General features: G+C 37.0%; 1 protein-coding gene across 5 annotated transcripts in view; it reads right to left on the minus strand.

Moving 5' to 3' along the window:
- Positions 1-20,881, minus strand: part of MAP3K21 (mitogen-activated protein kinase kinase kinase 21) — a 44,593-nt gene that overhangs the window by 17,992 nt on the left and 5,720 nt on the right. For all 5 annotated transcript variants that reach the window (XM_064413840.1, XM_064413839.1, XM_064413837.1 and 2 more), the window contains exon 2: positions 4,275-4,455. In XM_064413840.1, the coding sequence (XP_064269910.1) occupies positions 4,275-4,438 (164 nt within the window). In that variant the 5' untranslated portion in view covers positions 4,439-4,455. The remainder of the gene's footprint in view (positions 1-4,274; positions 4,456-20,881) is intronic.

A 20,881-nucleotide genomic window follows, 5' to 3' on the forward strand; every position in this document is an offset into this window, starting at 1 on the left:
AGACCTTTTCTCAGTGTCAGGTACAGAAATCAAGAATCCTGGGAATTCCTATTACAGTGACAATAACCATAAGAACTTCTGCAATGCTCTCCACTCAAAGAAGAGCTGGGTGTTGCTATTACCTTCTTTGGGTCTGTATGCCCAATGTTCAGCTTGCTCAAATTACTTGAGCCCCTACAAAGGGCAGGGACACCACAATGGCTGCTGTGGCTCTAGAGGTCCTATTCTACCACCACTGAAATGGACAGCTTTCACAGTCATTTTTTTGGAAGTGAAAAATACTCCTTTCAGAATGTTAGCCTAAAGTGGATTTTATGATTGGATTTGGTTTTTGTTCCTCCCTTCATTGCCCATGCCCCCTCCATTTCTCTTCCTACCAAGGAACCAATACCTGTAGAACAAAGGACAACCTATTGCTATTTTTTGAATAGTAAAATGAGCAGGCAAAGAACTACTGCTCTTGCCCCTTCTCTCCAAGTGTGCAAAGAAACCACTTGCAAGTTTTGCAAGACTAGACTGAACTCTCCAACACGAGAAGAAAAGCATTATGCACTGGGGAAGTGAGGGCTATACACTCCTTAGGACTAGAAATGACACCTCAAGGGGAGGTGTCAGATGCGACAGGGACAAGAACACACACCAGTTAAAGTTTTCTATCACTGCCTGCTTAATGAGAAGTCAGTCAGCATTATACAACACCTTGCAAAATCACTTTAATAAATAATAAAACAGAAAACTACACAATATCAGTACAAATAGCAGCAGTACTTTGTTATCTATGGTCTATTTGTCTGAGAATTTTTGCACCTCATAAAATCTTTGCACCTCATAAAATCTTAAAACTAATGAATTTACAGTGCTAACACTTCATCAAAAGCTGAAGAAAACAGTCTGCACCTGCGGCCAGAAGAAAAAGGAATTTTAAAAGTCTTGAGCTTCTTAACAATTTCCTCCTGATTTTTCTGGTCTAATTTCTGCATTTGCTTGTATACTCAAAGAAGGTTAAAATAATGAATTCAACTTTGTTTTAAAGCAGTGGTATTCTGACCATAATGCAACACTTCCTGTGGTACATACACATTTTATGCCTGATGGTGGAATTCTCCTGAACTACAGTAATTTGTGTCTTTGGAGAAAGCATTAAAAAAAAATCTGTCAGCAAGTACAGACTGTTCTAAATTCAAGTAATTCCTTGTTCAGACTATTCCATACCTGTTTCAGTATGAACTCTGAAGATAAGCAAAACATTAAATTTAACTAAAAAGAAGTCACCCTTTATAAAAAGGTTGTCATACCATTAGCTTTAGTTATATCTACAATTCAAGCCTTTAATCTTAAAGGGCTCTCAATAGTGCCAAGAAGGTGGTTGCAAAGTTTTAAACAGACCAACACAGTAACAGCCTTTTAATGAAAAGGCAGTCTTAATGTCAAGTACCAAGAACCAGTGCTATGGAGGAAAAACTGCAAGGAGAAAGCCTAAAGACATTATGGTCTTGATACACTTGAGTTTTTAACTAATTCAGCATAGTAGTTTTTAACTAATACTAGGGAGGTACTAATCTGCTATTATCTAGGAAAACGACTACTTGTTAACTCTCTCAGCTACACAAGTAGCTACTTAGTGTATTAAATTTCACCAGCTCACATACAATTGTCTTATACACACAGCCTGAGCTTCTAAGAAACAGCTTTTTTTAAAAGAGCAAAAGCCATGTCCCTTTCCATCATCAGCAAAAGGCAAAGCCACAACCATGTAATTTTTAAACCACAAAAATGGATACACCTCCAAAAACATGTTAAGTATTTTCATTATTAAAATTATTTTCCTTCAATCAAATGTGATTTAAGCCTTACTACATCTCACTCCAGTGAAAACTTGCTGATTTTACATATTTTAGGAGGTGAAAATCTGAAGGTAAGGTTCTCGAAGTTTATTTTACAATCTACAATCCATGTTCTAGAGCAGAGGGTACTAAGCACTGCCACATAATCACTTCAAATTTATACAAATGTTCCAGGCAAAGGCAACTGCTAATTCTGCTGTACAGTAGATGCTTCCTGGCTTCGCCAAGGGCTTGTAGAACCAGGACACACGTCATTCTAAAGACCATTGCTGAAGCACACCATCAGCACTTGGAAATCTGTGGGCATATTTGCATTTTCAGGCTCCACACAAAACCTGACACACCGCTCAGAAATGCGTGATGATTCATGGAAGGGCAGGGTTGGAAGAGTAGAATTCTTGTTTGGGAATTTGGAAGCATGTGCCAGAGTAAAATAAATACAGTAGTTGAAGCTCTGGTCTGGAAAGCAAAAGGATACACGTGCAGAGCCTGGAAAGCACTAGTTTTGCTACCTAGGATGAAACCCGAGAACATACTGGAAGGCTCTGCATGAAAATACTCCCACAACATTTCCGAGCACTGGCAGATTCTGGAAGACAAGCTGGAAGTGTGAGTTGCCTCAACTTGAGCAGCCTCAATTGCTCTTTTTTTCCCTAATAAGAGGTCTGCAGATTTCATTCAGAGCCTCAGCACTCAGTATGTGCAACTGAGGTTTAGAAATTTGCTGAAACACACTGTGTTCTTGTCTTACAGAGACCCATATACTTAAATTGGTAACCTGAAGGCTTTTTAAAACAAAAACCACTCCCGTAACCAGGATATTCTTTATTTGCTTTTCTTTTAAAGAAAGAGTAAAGATAAGCAACAGAATAGATCAAGGTGCAGTGAGCAGAAAACGTTTAGAAGCTAAGAAGGTCTAAACTATACTGCAAAACACAGCCTTTTCTACTTAAAAACCTCTCCTGTTAGACTTCCATCATTGAACTAAATACTTACATTTTTACAAGAGAGGCGTGCAGAAGAGAAGGCGAAGAAGAGAAATACTGTAGGTTCCAAAAATGTAAACTAATGTTGCAGCAGAATATAAAATAATTGCACCAAAGCATACCCCCTCAGATACCTAAAATCACAGCAACAAGACTGGACAGGACCTGTAATTAAGCATGGAATACAGCTGATTAGGGAAACGCCTACACCCAACCTCCATCCCGCAAAAGAAAAAAAATTAAGAAAAAAGTAAGAAAGAATGGAAAAAAAAGAATGAGGCCACAGATGCTTCCCAACTGGGCATCAACTGAGACTAATGCAAATAGAATTGGTTCTAGAGACAAGACAAACGAGAGTCACAAAACAGCAGTGCAGATACAGAATCATTACGAGAATACCAAAAGTATTACTTCATGCTGTAGAATATCATGCATTTAAGCAAAATAGGACCGTATTTAAGAATTATACAATCCAGAACACGCATAAAGCAGCAGGAGAAAATAGATTCAAGTCCTTCCCTCCTTGGCCAAATAGCTATCTTGGACCCTTCAGAGCAAACATATAAAAAAGAAAGGAAATGCAGACTTTTCAAGGTGGGGCACAGCAGCTTTTAGAGCCTATTGTGCAATCACTGCTTTTCTGCACTCATAAACCAGAACTAAAGTTTAAATTACCTTTCTACACTACATGTATCCCATACTACACCACTCAAAAATAGCATCAGCAGTGAGAGCCATATTATTTCTATTATCCACAATAACATCTTAAATGGGAAATTCAAAAATTTAACACACGGCATTTCCCACCTTTAAAACTAGAGAGCAAGTTAAAACAAATTTGTGCTGAACACACTCTACTTAATCCAGCTACTGGAAGCAAAATCTCTGTAAGTGTAGAAGCTTCAACCTAGTATTAACTTTTACACACAGCCACATTCCAGATTCCTAAAACCAGCATTAATTCAAGTTAATACTTGGCAAAGTTCTGGTTTGCACCTTTTATTATTTATCAGTCATATAAGGCAATAATTGGTTGGTCCCATTTTAAAGCAGATTGAGAGTTTTCAGACATCTAATATAAAATAAACCTACCAAAATGAGATCAATCATACATTAATATATCAAGAGCATACAGTTATTGATATTAAGACTCCAGAGAAACACTTGGCTATATGCACTAACAAATATTTTAACGGCTTCTCTTCATGAGGGCTTGCTTTAAAAAAAACAAATTCTTTGTTTTCCATCTTCCTCCCCCAGTTTGTAAGTAAATGGATAATAAAAGGTATAACAACTGAAGCAAATACTTTAAAATGTGTTTGTTTCTTAGAAGAGCTAAACTAGCCATATGCTGAGGCAATAACCTAGCAAACCACAAAAAAAAAATTTGTCGCAACCTCAACACAGTTCCACTGAACATGGTTTCAGCAGAAAAACTTCTTACCTCCAAATATCACTTCCTTTAGAAAACATGGAGGACTTGATAACTTCTGGAGCCATCCATGCATAAGTTCCTGCTGCACTCATTTTGGTTGTTCTGTGCCACTCTCTAGCCAGGCCAAAGTCTGTAATCTTCAGAGTTTTATTACAAATGTCATCATGCTCCATCTTCTCTAGCAATAAAACTGCAAAAGATTGAGTTTGTAAGTTAATGCAATGGCAATAAAAAATACATTTCTGTTATTAATTTCACATACAACTTGTATGGCACAGATAACTGTATACTTTTAGTGTTGAGAAAATATTACTGCAATTTTTATCTGCATGAGAATGTTTTTTGATAATTTTAAGCTATTCAAGCTATAGAACCAAGAAATACCTACAGAGTCATGAGCTTTTCATGCAACTGTAGGAGCATATATTAAATTAGCACAAGAAATACACTGGAGATGGAAAGTAAATCAGATCATTTAAGAAAGCCCAGAATCCTAATATCCCAGATGATGACAGACTGTCAGAAAATTATCCACTTTCCAGTAAGATTCTGGAATAATAAAACCAGCAGCAGCAGTAAACCAAAAACAAATATTAAGAATTCTTAGAAAAGACTGATAAAACAAAGCAGCATTATGTCACAGTATAAAATGCATTCTTAATAGTGCACTCCATCCTGGTCCCTATTCATCTCTGAAAGACTGTAACAACTGAAAGAGGCGAGGGGAAGGACACAGGAAGGGTACTCAAAACAACATAACCACAGCTACAAGGAATGGTTAATAGACAAGAAGTCTTTTCCTAGCATTCCCCTAGGAAAAGAAACATTTACAAACAAAAATCTATATAACAATGCCTTGTTAATGAAGAAAACTAGAGGTAATAATTGTTCAAAGTTTCTCACTACAAGAAATGGACACCACTGGGTAAAACTAGCAGATGAAAATCAAACACGTGTCAGTTGTTCACATAACACATAGGTGAACTTTGCAACAAGATTCTGAACTTTGGAATTCTTGGCATGGTATGTGAATATTATAATTTAACATAGATTCAAAGAGCATCTCCACAAATTCACAGAATTCAACTTGATATAGGGAATTTATATCAAAAAAAGTTAGTTTATTTTCATTAAATCCCTGGGCCACAGATCAGAACAAAGTTCAGAAACTATATGCCAGGGAAATTAGTTTGCCTTAGGAGTCCCCAGCTGGCAACAGGCCACTGGACTTGGATCCAGTCCCTTTTATATTATACACACCACACCTTCATGAATGTTAAAGAGTAAGTTATCCTTTCTTTGCTGTTGCATCCTACAGTGTCTGACTCCTTCATGAGACAACATTATTGGCAGAGTTATAGCACCTCTTCAGGAAACAGTTACAAGAAGAGAACTGGGTAATTGTGTTAGAACTCACAAAGACTGAGACAATGGATGGAAAGGAATAATTTTAACACACCATAATTGAAATTCCATGTTCAGTTCCTCTGTCACTGTTTGAGAGAGCAACTGTCAGTTTTAACTTTCTGTTAAAATCATCTCCTGGGACAAAGACCAAAAATTAAATTACATGTAAGAAGCATAAATGTGTGGTTTCTATCTGTATGTAGAGTGAAACACAGTACAGGAAATCAATTAACAAAAAAGCAGAGGAAGACCTATCCTCCCTTACAGAAGAAAAACTGATGACCTCACACTTGCAATTGAAAGAAATTATTCTTACTGGTAGAGATTAACTCTTACAAATATTTCAAAAATTACATCAAATCCAGATAAAAGGAAAAGAACCCACATTCCATTTTCAGTAAGCTTCTTAACAGAGCAAAAGAAATGAAGGCCAAAATGGTAGAGACAAACCAAGAGTTCACCAATGAGAACCACCAGAACAGGTTAAATTCATGCAACTTTTTATACTTTTATACTTGAATCAAAGACCTATTGTTTGCTGTTCCATTTCAAACATGTTCAGCAGAATTCCTGACATTCCTTGTCAGTCAATGTGACCGAAACCAAAAACAGTCAGTCTTGCAAAAGGTAATAACTGGCATGTGACCAAGTTTCATCCTACAAAGGGACAACATTTCTTAGCAGTTCAAACTTCCCTTTCCGGCTGGTAGCCAGGCAAACAATACCACACACACATTGCTTAGCAGCTGGGCAGTAAAAATGCTCAGCATAGCTGAGTAGCACTCTGTAAGAGCTTACCTTGGAGTAGCCTAGCAACCTTTACTATAGCATCCTTCTGCTTCTTCCACAGCTTCCTGGCCCTTGCTGGCTGCTAACCTGGGAGAAGCTATTTTATGATCACCAGTTTGCCCTGTTAATTCAGCACCCTCCTTGTTTCTTTTTCCAAACCTTTGTCTTTTCTGGCTCCAATATACATGCTATGTTAAGTTGGGCAAGAGCCAGTTTAACACTTTTGGGTTTACTTCAGTATTTTTCAGCCTGTTCATTTTCCACAAAGAATGAAGTTCATACTTACATTCTAGCTTTGCTCCTGGCAAGCACAGCCCAAAATATTTAGATGTGCAAAGACTATTTGAAATCAAAACCCACCAACACCCACAGATTAGATTAGGTATGCAGAAATGCAGGAAAATCCTATGTGCTTACTTATTTACATGTAAGTAGGACATAGGATAAGGATATTTATGTAACACCTTATTCATTTTTACATAAGCAAAACCAAATACTATGTTTCTGAATGATTCAAAATCAAAGGAGATTAAGTTTGGTCCATATGCAAAACTCTATCTTGGATCCTCACCCAAACATTCCAGCCAGAAATAAAAAAATGACCAAGTAATCTAAGATTGCACATGATTTCTACCAGCAACACCATTTTCAACTAAATTCTGAGTTATTACATCCTTCTTTGTGACGCTACCTTTCAGCAATGAGATCAAGGGGAAAGGAAATTTATTAACATCACAGAGCAAAGGCTTGGGTGACATATAATAGGCACTCCTTGAATATATGAGACAGCACATGCCCAGAAATATTTACAGCAGGGTAACAAAGATATGTTGTTTTCAATAATTCCTGAAATATAAATCGACAAGTTAAAGATAATAGCCAGGTAAGTCAGAGAGAAAAATGAAATGCTATGCAGTTAAACTGGTATTAAAAGTGGTAGATAAGATACTTAGAATCATAAAGGTTGGAAAAAATCTCCAAGATCATCAAGTCCAACCTTTGACCAAACAGCACCATGTCAACTAAACCATAGCATTAAGTATCACATCCATTCATTTCTGGAACATTTGCATAGATGGTGACTCCACCATCCCCCTGGGCAGCAAAGTGAGAAGGTAGTGCCCACTCTAAGGAAAGAACAGACCATCATACTAAAAAAATATGCAAGATTGCATAAGATCAATTCTAACATCTATAGCTATAAGGAAGAGATGAAGGAAGAAGAAATGCCTGGCTGTTCTGGCTAACGGAAAACTAGCAAGCTACATGTAGCTGTGCAAGTAGTTAATTCAATTCTAAAAGTCACTAAAGAAGGTTAGTTCAGTAGAAACAGGGAGGTACCAATAGAATTTTACAAAGCATAATACCTCATATGAAATACTCAATGACTAAACCTGCACATGCATGACCAACAACAGGAACTGAAGCAGATATAGAAAATAAAATAGTTAGGATCTAGTAATGTCTTTTATATAGATAAAATCAGAAGAGCTTGTCCTTTTTGCTAGGCTAAACAAAGGTTTAGAGAAGTTATGAGAACAGAAGTTACCTAACAACAGAATGCAGACCTACAGCACCGGTGCTCTTAACACCAGTGAAAATATTTTCCTAGGTGCTCTGGCTGGTCCATCTTACAGGTACACTTTCTGATAAAACTCAGTTCTAGATGTGGAGTTACCAGGGTAGGGAATTTTATTGCCTCTTTTCTCCCATCCCCATTTTGGACCTCCTCTGCAGTGTAAAGCAGAGTTCACTCCTCAAAAAAGTTGCAAGATCCAACACACATTCCTGTTAAACCTAATGGCCCCTGAAATAGTACTGCCATTAATCTTTCTTGCTTTCTGTACTATCATTGTTACAACTGAAATATTTTTCTACTGATCTTAAGGCACAATGCAAGTATTTCATGGTGTATGCAGTTAAGATGTTTTGCACTTTCAGAAATCAATATCTAACACTTGCCATGGAACCAGCCAGTACTTCCCAAGTCTGTCCCGAGTCTCTAATCAGAACAGACCAAGCAACAATTCTTTGCCACACCACTACTGTTTCCATACAAGGTGTTCTTAGTCAAGAAAAGCACAGAAATTCTGCTTGAAAAGGAGGCATAGGTCCCAGGAAAATCCCCCCTCAAAAGCTCCCGGTTGCCACTCTTTCCTGTGCCATTCTCATTCCATCAGTCCCATCTGCAAACTCTCCACAGAAGCAGTAAAACTCTTTTTGAGGTGAGCAAAAGCTGAGATATACATAAAGTAGCAGACCAAGTCTAGCCAGAGTTGAACAAGTACTGCATTATCTGTTCTTTTGAGCTTGGGTTGAAATTTTACTGGGGAAAAGAAAAAAATAAGCAAGAGCCTACATACACACTCATAAGCCAGAAACAACAGAACAGAGCACATTTAGACAAACCAGATTCTGGGGGTGCACATCTGCCAAACTCAGGTACAGAATGACACCCCCAGTTCTACTTTCAAGACTAAGCTAAGACTAAGAACCAGAAGTATTAATTTAAATTGCAAACACTTTGTTTAAAGCATAATTCCAAATAAAAAGCTTACATTCCTGCCTCAGCTTCTCTCCTTTTTATTTGTTAAAATTAATATAATTTAGAAAACAGTATTTACAGAAAGCCTGAGGGAGGCCTGGACACACATTTTAGGCAGGACATCTAGGAAACCTATACCTAGACCTAAGCTCTTCAATGCTACAGTTTAAATGCAGGTTAGTTCCAACGGTGTTAGTTTTCTTTTTGTTTCTAAGTACATATAGATTGTATTTCTCCAACCTTATCTAGCCGAAGTTCCCATTTAAGACAACACTTCAGCTGAGGTTTTTTTTTTTAAATCTGAAGACTTCATACAGTTAAAGTCAGTTTTACTGCATGAACAATGCATTCTAGTGTTTTCAGGTGACTTTTTTCAGTTACCATACATATAAAATAGTTAAGTAAAAAAGGTATTCTGAGAGAAGCCAAGGCAAAGCATGGAACACCTTTTCAATAGTTTAAATGTACTGAATTCAAACTACCTTCTAATACTTAAGAAAGAATCATCCTGAAATACTGAAGACCATTCTACCCCTCCTATCATCTTGGTACTTTCTATTATACCCCCTTTATATTACCTATTTTGTTAATACTAAAAATAAAACATTAAGCAACCTTATTTTCCCAAGTTAGTCAATTGCTACCAACCATTTCTTGCTACTTTACCTGAAGTTTGCTAAACAGATGACTATCATGGGCTTTGCAAATATAAGCTATTTAATACCACAGGTATTTAAGTTACTATGATTATAGGTAAGAATCCTTCATATCCATTACATTTACCACTACTGATAAAGTTATTCTTAGAGAACACAAGAAAGGAAAAAAAGCTGTTATGCTGTAGAACTCTACTTGCACATAGAGATTGTCCAGACAATGCCGATACTGCCTCTGGTCCCCCTGCACCCAGTCAGTTCCCTCTCCAGCTGTTTGCAAGCAAATCTGGTTCCTACTAGTTCACTAAATCAACATGCAACAAAACCAGCAGGGTGACCCTGCATCTTTATCTGGGGACTAACAGGCAGAAAAAAAACCTTATTAAATGTTGCATATTCAATTAATGAAACACAATACCTTGTCCATATTAAGAGACCCACCTCCATCATTTGGAACTGTTATTTGGCTCCAATTGTAATTGGAAATTAAAATTTCAACATTGCTTATAGAAGCCATATCTAGGTTTTAAACTGTAGATTTACTACCACGGTGAAAAAAATTAGGTGTGCAAACCACAAATTAAATATTTCAGTGAAAACATTAACTGATCAGAAACTCTTCTCTTTATAAAAAAGATTATACTTTTGCCCATGCAGCACCACTCCTTAAATACCTTCCCTTTTCTCCCATGGGCTCACAGGATGGGTTCTGCTATCTCTGTAGCTAGTATCTGTCATATTGTGATTGTCTCACCGGATTAAGTTCAGAGGTCACCATCAGCAAGGGAATTTTATTCTTTAAAAACTGATTACATATGCAGGAGACTTTTTTATTCTATGGATATTTTATTCTGTGGTCCTCTATTATCTATGTCTCTTTACAGCAGGCATATAACCAGTTCTTAATTTTCACACTCAACTGAAAGGAGCAGTTTGTTCTTGAATGCATTTATCTAAAAATGTCCAGCTTAAAAAAGCCCCAAAACAACCAACAACCCAAAAAATGTACCTCAAAGGAGCCAACATATACTTAAAAAAAAACCTGAACAAAGTGTTCCCAATTGGAAAGCCAAAACAAGACAAGACTTGACACAAAAAGTCCTTGACATCATGAATTGACAAATACACATCAACCTCATAAGAAAAGCACAGCCCACAGTAGGATATGTGGCAAAAGAAAAGCAGCAAAGGATGAGAATGACTAGGAGTCACCTGCCTTCTGGAGAAAATGGAGGGAGAAGGAAAGAGAAGAAAAGGGACAAGAGATTTCAAGAGCTCCAACACACCTTGCATCACCATTTTTTGCTTCCCCTTCACTTATTTAATCACTATTATTAAAGCAACTTTGGGCAAATGGAAACTTGAGAGAAAGAAGCAGTTTTAACAAGTCATTGGCACAGACTACAGATGCTGCAAGTTACATTACTGCATGCCATTTGTGCTTCACTTGCTCTTCAGATAGGTCTGTAATGCAAAACAGAAATTTCTATTGTGCTGTAAGAGGAAGTACTAGAGGTAACAAGCATTTATAATTAGACATTCAAATAATCATACTTTAAACACTAGATCAGCGGTAAATTCTGAAAAATGTAGATTTGGATACTACATCAGCAAAAAGTCAAAAGCAGACTGGACACCAAACATTCTCAAGTTCTCTTTGATAAAATATTAAACAACTCTCCTATTTAAAAACTGAATTTAAGAAAAAACAACCACATTAAAGCAATTCCTCCACAATTTCACAATTACATGGAAATCAATCAACACTGAAACTTAGCTTTAAAACTCAAAACACTCAGTTGTGTTCTATCTACCAGAAACTTCCTCATTTATTTGAAACAGCAATTACTTTCTTTGCTTGCTACTTTTAAAAGGCAAATTTGAAGAAAAAACCCCCCCCAAAAATAGAAACAAGAAAACCCAGTGACCAAAACGGAGGCAGATGAGAAGGATACAGTAGGTGGTGAATTCCTGATTACGATAATGTTCTAGTTTCAAACTTGGCAGAATAAAATGGGTGTGAATCCATTCCTTAAAGTACACCACCTTTGTTATGGAAGTGATTTTTTTAAGGAACTTCATCCTAGTCTTACAAAAACCAAAATATAAGGCAAACTAAAGCTATTATGTTCAAACTGTATAAAAAAGTCTTTGTCAGTATATAATATATCAGGTACAGTTTCCTCCAGGAGAAACTTGGAGAAAACATTAATTTCCTGCCTAACCCAAATTTAAGACCTGGCCATTCCCTAAATCAACATATGTCATATAACATACAGAATTTAACAGGCAATGCAGATGAACTTTATAATCTCACAAATGCCATCCAGGGGCAAGAGCTGACAGATGTTACTTTCCTTCAGAACTAACAATTTAAGTTATCTATCATTAATCAAATCACCTTTTCAATATTTCATTTTGAAGCTATGAATATTTCATTCAAATTTGGCTTGGATTTCTAGTTATTTTTTTGAAGTCAGTAGAACATGACTCGATGCAGTTTGATATTTCAAGCTAATCAGAAGAATACACAGCTTCTGAGTACACGGAAGTATTTACATAGTTGGCATACTTTTCCTGATCATAACACATTACACTCTGCAGTTATGAACTTCCTTGTTGCTTTATTTTTTGTGACTTATCTCAAGGTGCATTTGATGTGTTGAAATTAGAATATTTAATAAAAAAAAGAGTCACATCAAAATAAAATAAAGTTTAATGGAAATACATAGATACATACCTAAAAAATTAAAAAGAGATTTTACTTTTAAAGGTAACTTACCAGCAAAGCTGAAGTAAAGAGGTGTAGTCTGATGTCACAACCAAGACAGTAAGAGCCTACTTCCACTGAAATACTTACCTTAACCTTCTCTTCATTTATAGCTCCTCTACAGCTTTTTCCCCCCAGACTAAGTCTAGCAGCTGGGTAGTCTTGGGAGATTCAACCAGCCAGATAGCTCAGCAGAAAATGAAGTCTGCAAATAAATCAGCTTGGAGTAATTTCCTGCTGAATCTCTCCAAAGTTTTAACCTGACCTACTAACCACACAGGCAGAGACTGAGATGTGTAGATTCTGCTGAGAGGTGGGAGCAGGGAGAAGCTGCCTGGAGGTGGGTGGGGAAGGCTCCTCATGCAGCTAGAGCTGCCTGAGAAAGCCATGTGGCACCTGTTGCAACAAGTGGGAAATCAAGCAACAGAAACAGGTCAACCCTTTTATATCCAGTTTTAGTCAGAGATTTAAAGATTGGATTCAGCTTTGCTACATTTTTTTCCATTGTAAAATCACCTTTAACAAAATCTACTATTGGAAAAAATCCATTAAATAAACGGAAAAAAACCCCATCTCCTGGGTCCCTTTGAAGATGCCAACTGCTATGACTACAAATTCTGGTTGTAGATACTTAGGTTTAGTCATTGAGTTCTGTTAGAATCTTATCAGTTAACATGAAACCCTGTTAACACAATTTCTATGAGGAATATCAATAGTTAACACTTTATAAAGAATTTTTAGGTTGTTAGTTTCTTTTATAAAGAGTATTTGAAAGAGTCTTGCTGTTTTAATGAAAAATAAAAAAGCCAAACAACCTGTTACCTACCAAAGCAGAAAAAAAACAGACAATTTTTTACTCCACTTTTTCCTTTTAATACATTTAAATGCATTTTCAAGAACAGCAAAGGGAAAACGCTTTGAAATGAGAACTCTGCAAATTTGACAATGCTGTCCTTCTCTTGAGAAGATGAAATGAAGGGAAAGCTGATTGTTTGCCTCAGTAGTGTAACATTCAGCAATGAGTTAAAAAGAACAATATTTTTCCTTTCTACATAATACAAGAGGAAATAAAAGCAATTAACTTCAGGAAGAACAGGGGCATCTAATCCTAATAGAAAAGAAAATCACAAAACTGCCTGAACATTTATATAACCAGTTCCAAGGGTTAACTTGCCCCATAATGATGCACAGCAATGAAGCATTTACTCCTACATTTCTGAAAGGGAGGGCTGACTTATCAGCTCTGAGTTAATAGTACACCTGCCAAAACACTGATTTTAGTCACTATGAAGAGAACAAAGAATGATTATGTAGCCAACATTGGCATGTCTAGGACTGATTTAACTGGAGTTATGACCCCCACCCCACACAAAAAAAGTTAAAGCTGGAAGCTCCAAGAAGGAAGAATACTTTTGTGGTGACATTATACAAATATGTAATATTTCCAATTTACCATATTTAATTCATGAATTTAACATGCTGTAAGAGGGCTAAAATTTAAACATCCACTTATTTTCAGTGACTGGATTGAGGTAGGCTCTTAGTAACATGGTCAAGCAAGGTAAACATAATGAAATGTAGTTTAAAGCTGTCAATCCAGGAATGTGAGTTACACCAGTTGTTATTTTTGTACTGTTATTTTGTACTGTAAATACAGACAGCCAAGTAATCTGGTATTTATCTGTTTGTATATAAGTATAATCTGTATTTGTGTTTACTTCAATGTCCTAATTCTGCTTCTAATAAACAAAGCAATCCCCCCAAAGCTAAAAAAAAAACCAAAAGAAAAGAAATATCTGCATTTTTAGAAGCATTATTACTGAAAGTCATTGAAACAAATTTCAATGTCTTAAATTTTAAGAAATACTCAGATATAAATTTCAAGGCCAGAAATTACCCTGTGCTGCAACCACTCCTTGCAAATGTTTATCATACAAGGTCAGCTTATTTCAGAACTTGAAACACTGAAGCAAGTTTAGAAGAAAGCTCACACTCAGTAACAAGAAAACTTACGGATTACAAACAAAAAGCCATTCTCTTCTAAGGTCAAAGAAACCACAAAACAGCATTCAACACCCAAATACAGTTCAGTGATGTGTTACTTCTCTATTCTTTTGAGGTTGCAGAACATTTTTGTGGAACTTTTAATATTTGCTAAGAGGGTCCAAAGACATGCCCTGTCCCTGCAGCTCCAATGGGGATGGGGGAATAATCTGTGACTGGAAACTCAGTTATAGCTCAATTCCTTCTAATGCTTGGATAACACCACCAACATCTAAATTTCAACCACACTTTGTAGTCTGTTTATTTAAGTACAATACCTCATTTAAGAAGTCTAATGGTCAGCAGTTAAAATTATTTTTCACAGTTTAGGGGAACGAACAAAATTGTGTAAGTATTTTAACAGCTAATTGGGAGGTGTTTAGCTGTCTGTTTTTCTATTGCCTTTGTTGAAATAGGTTGCTTGCTCAGTACAATTTTCAGAGGCAAACAGGCATATTAGCCTATCTTTAGGGTATCAGCTTAAAAAATAATAAAAATTAGCCAAATAATGCTTGAAGTCTTCTTTAATACACAAATACTAAAAGCATTGTAATCCAAAGTCCTACACTTCAATTTATAATGCTACCCCAAAATAGAACTCTTTATCATCAAAAACAGTGAGCAAACACAACATACAGACTAGAATGTGACTCCCACATTCTCCTTGAAGAGGTCACCAGAAACCCTGGTGCAAATGAAAGTCCTGAAGAAACCTGCTAGGAATGAATATAACACAAAGCAGCAAAAAAACCCCAAACAAACAAAAAAACAAAAAAAAACCCCAAAAACAAAAAACCCCAAAAAACCCCCAACCAAACAAACCAAAACAAAACAAACCACCAAAAAAACAAAACCAAACCAATCTTCCAAAAGTTGTAAACCAGATCACTTGGTGTTTTACAATGACAGAACAAAGACAAAGAGAAGAAAGACGTGAAAAACCAAGTTAGATCCAGAGAAAGATCAAAGTAATATTATTCTGGACTAAATAATCCAACCTGTTAAGAGATGCAGAAGAATAAGAAACAACTCTCTAAACTCTCTACAGCTGTCAGATGGACATAGTTGGGAAAACATTAAAATGAAAATCTGAATTAAAAATGAGTTATAAATAGGGGTATTAAAAGTCCATGAGCTTTTAATTAATCAAATTACATATAGCTAGTGTTTCAGCCTAGAGTCTTGTTTTCAGCATTAAGCACTACATGTAAATATACTTCAGCCTTGTTAAGTTTGAGGGACTTTGTTCTAAATTAGTGAGCAATTTTTTCCACCCGTTAATGTCCAGACTTGAGACACAGAAAAACATCAAACAGAAGCAAATTTTGAAGATGGTAATTGAGGTGAAATAAAAGGCTACTGCATTTAAGTCTTCATCTACAAATAAAATAACTGCTGGATATTATTCCTCCTCTGAAAGCTTAGACAGTACAAATATTGTGTTTCAGAGCAGCAGTTCATAAAATTTCATTTGATGGATATTGCCTTAAAATCATAATGTTTCTGAATATTATTTTTAAATGCTGAAACACACCCTTTAACTGGAAATTAGGCCTCTACAACATTTTAACACTATAGTTATTTCTATGGTGGATTGAGACAATCGCAGCAACCAGTTATTAAAATTGCTCTCTCTTGAATTCCAGTATCTTTCTGAACACAAATTATACAACATATTTATATGTGACAAGCATATATATCAAGTGAATATTAAAACAGGTGCAACACATAGCATTGCCTTTGATGAACTGGAAAAAGATAATACTCTAGCTCAAGGCTGCTAAGCATTTGATGCTCCCACAGAATCCAGCTAACCTTCAGGGCCTGTCAAAAAATAGAATCCCTATCTACATAGTCTGAGCACACATGAAATAATGAAAAAAAATTACTGGGAGCAATGTTTCACGAAACACAGAACTCTTTCATGTGACATAAGGACATTCAAATGAAAAACTTACTGGAATTCAATGCCATGCTAACTTTAAGTAGATCACAACCTTCAAAACAGGTGTTGTTTCCCAAATTAATGAAATTTTGCAATCCTACTGATATTTGCATGAAGGTGGTTTGATTTTCTGTGTTCTTTTTAAAGAATACTTAGCCAACAAGTGCAATAAAAACCAGTGCTCCTTCCTGCATATACACTTCCAGATGCTTCAGGATGTATGACCAGTTCTTAGTGTTGCAATGCAGCAGCATTATTTTTACAGCAAAGCACAAGGCAGGGCTACCGCCTCTCAGAGATGGGATAGGAACCTGGTACACCTGGCGAAACTTCTAACTTTATGTGATTTTTAAGTAATGAAGAACAGTGTAAAGCATTTAAGTACTATGACTTCCTATATGAAGACAGCATGGAAAACTACAGCATAGATTTTAAAATGCTGAATAACTTCTGGCCCACTATTCTACCTGACTGATATTTATCAAAGTGATATCACATTCTCAAAGATGTGGTTCCTTTGGGTTTTATGAAAATTGGTTGCCTTCCAGAGGCAGAGGAACTTCAGTTAGTTCTGCCAGGAAAAACATCCACTCCCCTCCAGACCTCAGAGACACCAGCCACCAGCAGCTTAGCAGCTAGCCAGGCAGTACAAGCAGTGTCAAACCAATTACAGCATATGCAGCCTGCTAGAGGAGGTGCCCAAGTCACCCAGTATTGGGCATAGGCACCTTGGGACAGCCAGGCTTAGCCCACCAGGGACACTGGAGACGTGAACACCAGTATGAGACTAAGTCCTACAAATGGGAGTGCCAACAGGAGACTGAGATGCAGAATACATCAGGCTTTTTAGTTTTGTTACCTCACAGTAGGTGAGCAGTAACTGGCACAGTGCTACTGACAGAAAAAACTCTGTTTCACTGCCATCAGTGGGCATCTTTGAACTTTATTTTCAAAGGAAGTTACATTGAAGCTAAAATCTACTGAAAAGACATTTCTTTCTCTCAAAACTACCAAAGACAATTGTAATAGAATGTAATTTTGAATTCTCTTGGTAACTGTATAAGATTCTGCATTTCAAACATTTAATAACAGCTGTACTTGTGATATGAACAAGTCTTAACCTCTTCAAAAGAGTTAAGACACAAATTATACACCCTAGTGATTTCGGAATAAATAAAATCAGTTCAGAAAATGGCAGATAGGCTTAACTCTAGTTTCTTACTCTTCCTCTCCCTGAACAGCTAGCCTAAAGCTGCTATACAGAGAAGTTTGAGAAAAAGCAGTTTTTATGAATTCTGGAAAACATTTCCATCTTATTTTAAAAGGTGTTTAATAACATAACTTGAGCAATTCTGCTGCAAATAACCTGTAAAAGCAAAGAACCAGAGATAATTTGTTCTTGCTTTTCTCTACCTCCAGGACACCTTGCCTCATCAAAAGCAACTGATCCAACAGTTCTGTCAAAACACAACACACTTCCTTTTAAGGTTTTAAAATCAAATGGTTTCTAGTCTCTAACTACTACTCATTATACTAGTTTGAAGAACATGACATTACAGTGAGTTGCCCTCTGATATGTTTGATTCCTTCAGATCCCAAGCAGTTCTCATTAGCACTGTCACTTCCATGGCCTTATTCAACAAACCTTGAAACTCAAGCTGACCTTGACAATTTGAAAAAGCAATATAAACTCAACGCCCTTCAGAGAGCTGAGGGTTGCAAAGGACCCTGGATTGCTGGAGGGGCTGGTGAAAGCCACAGCAAACCAAACCCCTCTGGCACATCTATCTATGACAAGTGAGTACAGAGCACTTTATCAGTACTGTGTTAGTACACTTAATCTGCACATAACCAACTCTATAATCATGGATATGCCATAAGCAAGACATTCTGAACTGATTGCAATGCTTCCTAAATGTACACAAGGCTGCTGCACTAGAGATAGAGTGCATTTTTGTTAAAGGCAGAAGCAGCACAAAGTCTGAAATCAACCCCAGAATCACAAACCTCTGTTTTCTCTACCCTTGACTTCAGAAAGTGAAAATGTGGCATTCTCTAGCTGAACATATTACTAGCTTTCTTCGGGATAGAATAATCAGGGAAGGCTGTGCTGAGCCCCTACACAACCACAGGTCTTATAACTAATAGAGTGTCCTTGCTCAGAAGCAAGAAATTTCATTCCCTCAGAGAAAAAAAGTTGCCCTTCCAAAGAGTCAGAAAAACAGCTGAAATGTGGTAAAAAGACACACATAAGTATTAGTGTCTAATCTTGTAGATGAATTCCTGTCTTCTATTTCCAGTAAAACCTAATTTTTTTTCATAATCAGCTGGCATGCTAAATCAAGAATAAGCTCCTACCCCGAAGACAAACTTAGGAATACTCAAGTATTTTTACAATTTTTAAGACATCTCCTTTTTGGTTAAAACATCAATGAATTCAGAATTCCTTGACTAACAATGATGGCTTGAAAAAATTAAAATTTTACTCCATTATTTTTATTCAGATTTTAGATTAGGCAAATTTCCCCTCTTAATCTTTTATTTTAGATTGTGTCTTTAATCTATAAAGTATATTGAGGAATGTAAGAACTGGTTATGAGAAGTTACCCTTAAAACAGGCCGTGATATTTGTCAAGTGAAACTTCTCACTCCTTCAGCCACACAAGGTTTTGTAAAGCACTCACAATTGGTAAGGCAACATTAGAGACCATGGTTACTATATTTAATTTAATCACACATATCTAAAGCTAAGTGTTCTTTACACCTTTGTTTTGTCTGCTTTTGAAAAGCCTGTAAATTTAAATTTATTTTATGTGGACTCCAGAACTGAAGAAACTCCTTCTGCTGCTAATAAAACTCATGAGTTGCACTTCAATTCCCTGTCAGCCCCCAAAACCAAGTTTGTTATTTTCCTTTCCAATACAGAAAACATTTGTTTACCTATTAATCTCCCTTACTCTGGCAGAAACACAAACATTTTCCCACCTCCCAAAAAGAGCGCATGAAACAAGAGCATTCAAATCCAGTCACTGCTGTCGATAAAAGCTGGCTGCTCTCACGGCTCTTCTGTTTGTGGTACTTTCTCTCCAGTCCTGTCAATTTGGCATCAGTGAAACCATACCAGATATGCTATAGAGATCCCAGCTCCATAAAATTGCACGGAGAGAAGTAGCATGCTTGCCTTTGAGATGCTTGCTATTGCCTGCCAACCACAAGCCCAGACACATACCTTTTCTGGATCAAATACACTGGAAGAAGGGGCTCCCTTTCCCTGGCTGGAAAAATTAGTTCTTTCCTATTGCTAGGGAAGTAGTTTGAGAAGCATTCCTTACCACACCGTAATAAGGACAGTCATTTTTCTAATTTATTGTCTGAGGAAGAAAAAACATCCTTCTTAACAAAAATAACTAAGTAAGCACAAAACTGATACATTTGGATACTACCTAGAGCTGCTTAAGGGCGAGCACTGAACCACCACCAGGAGCAGTGCCTGGAAAGCAGCAACAAGCAGGTGAGGAATGGGCGCTGCCAGACCCCTGTCTGGAGCTGCAGCCACTGCAGAACTGTTGCTATCCACGCCAAGCAAGTCACTCAGTCAACCCTGGCAGCATTCCACCCCCACTGTGCAAGCCTGCTAAAGACGACAGAAAAAGAATGAAGGGAAATCTTTGATGAATGGATGGGTTACCAGAACAGGGGATACTGCCATGACTTGCAGTCATTTTAAATTCATGTTGTTGAACAGTATATGGTACCACCAGTGCACCATTGTGTTCTAACACTATCATTTAGGTGGACGGTCAAGAGACATAATTCTATTTAGCATATTCAATACTTCTTCAAACTTAGAAGTTTGTTTGAAGTGTCTTGCTAAGATTAAGAAATACAGGTGAGAGATCTAACTAGTTCAAGTTAAGTGCATCTGCAACAGAAGTTAGTAATGGAAGCAGTGAACAGGCACCCAGGCTGAGGTTGTAATCAGAATTATATTTTTGAAATGCTCTGCCATTACCCCTATATGAAAAGATGACAATGGTAATCAGTTCTCAGCAGTGCTCCACTCAGCTCACAGTGTTATGCTAAACCACAGGGTTATGAATTTGTTTCAGACACAAACTTTGTCACGTCACTTAACATGCTGCTAGCATGCAGCAGCCCACTCTAAGGAGAGCCACTAAATACTCAAGGTGCAGCAGCTCATTCCCTACACAACAGCAAACTGAAAGGGCACAAGCTGGCTCAGACCACTTGCTAGAAATAAAGGTGTTGGCCATGACGCTAAACGTCCAAGAGTTCACCGCCTGCGCTACAAACAGAACCACAAACACAGCTGAGCTAGGTTCTTTCTTTATCAAACAAATAGTGAAAGTATTCTCAGAACAGTCAGTCCCATGACTGAGCCTTGTCTCAACAGGCCATGCATGGTGACCTTCACGACACACAGCCTCTTAAACAAACTGC

The sequence above is a fragment of the Passer domesticus genome, chromosome 3 (assembly GCF_036417665.1).
Source record: "Passer domesticus isolate bPasDom1 chromosome 3, bPasDom1.hap1, whole genome shotgun sequence".
In the NCBI taxonomy this organism is placed as follows: Eukaryota; Metazoa; Chordata; class Aves; order Passeriformes; family Passeridae; genus Passer; species Passer domesticus.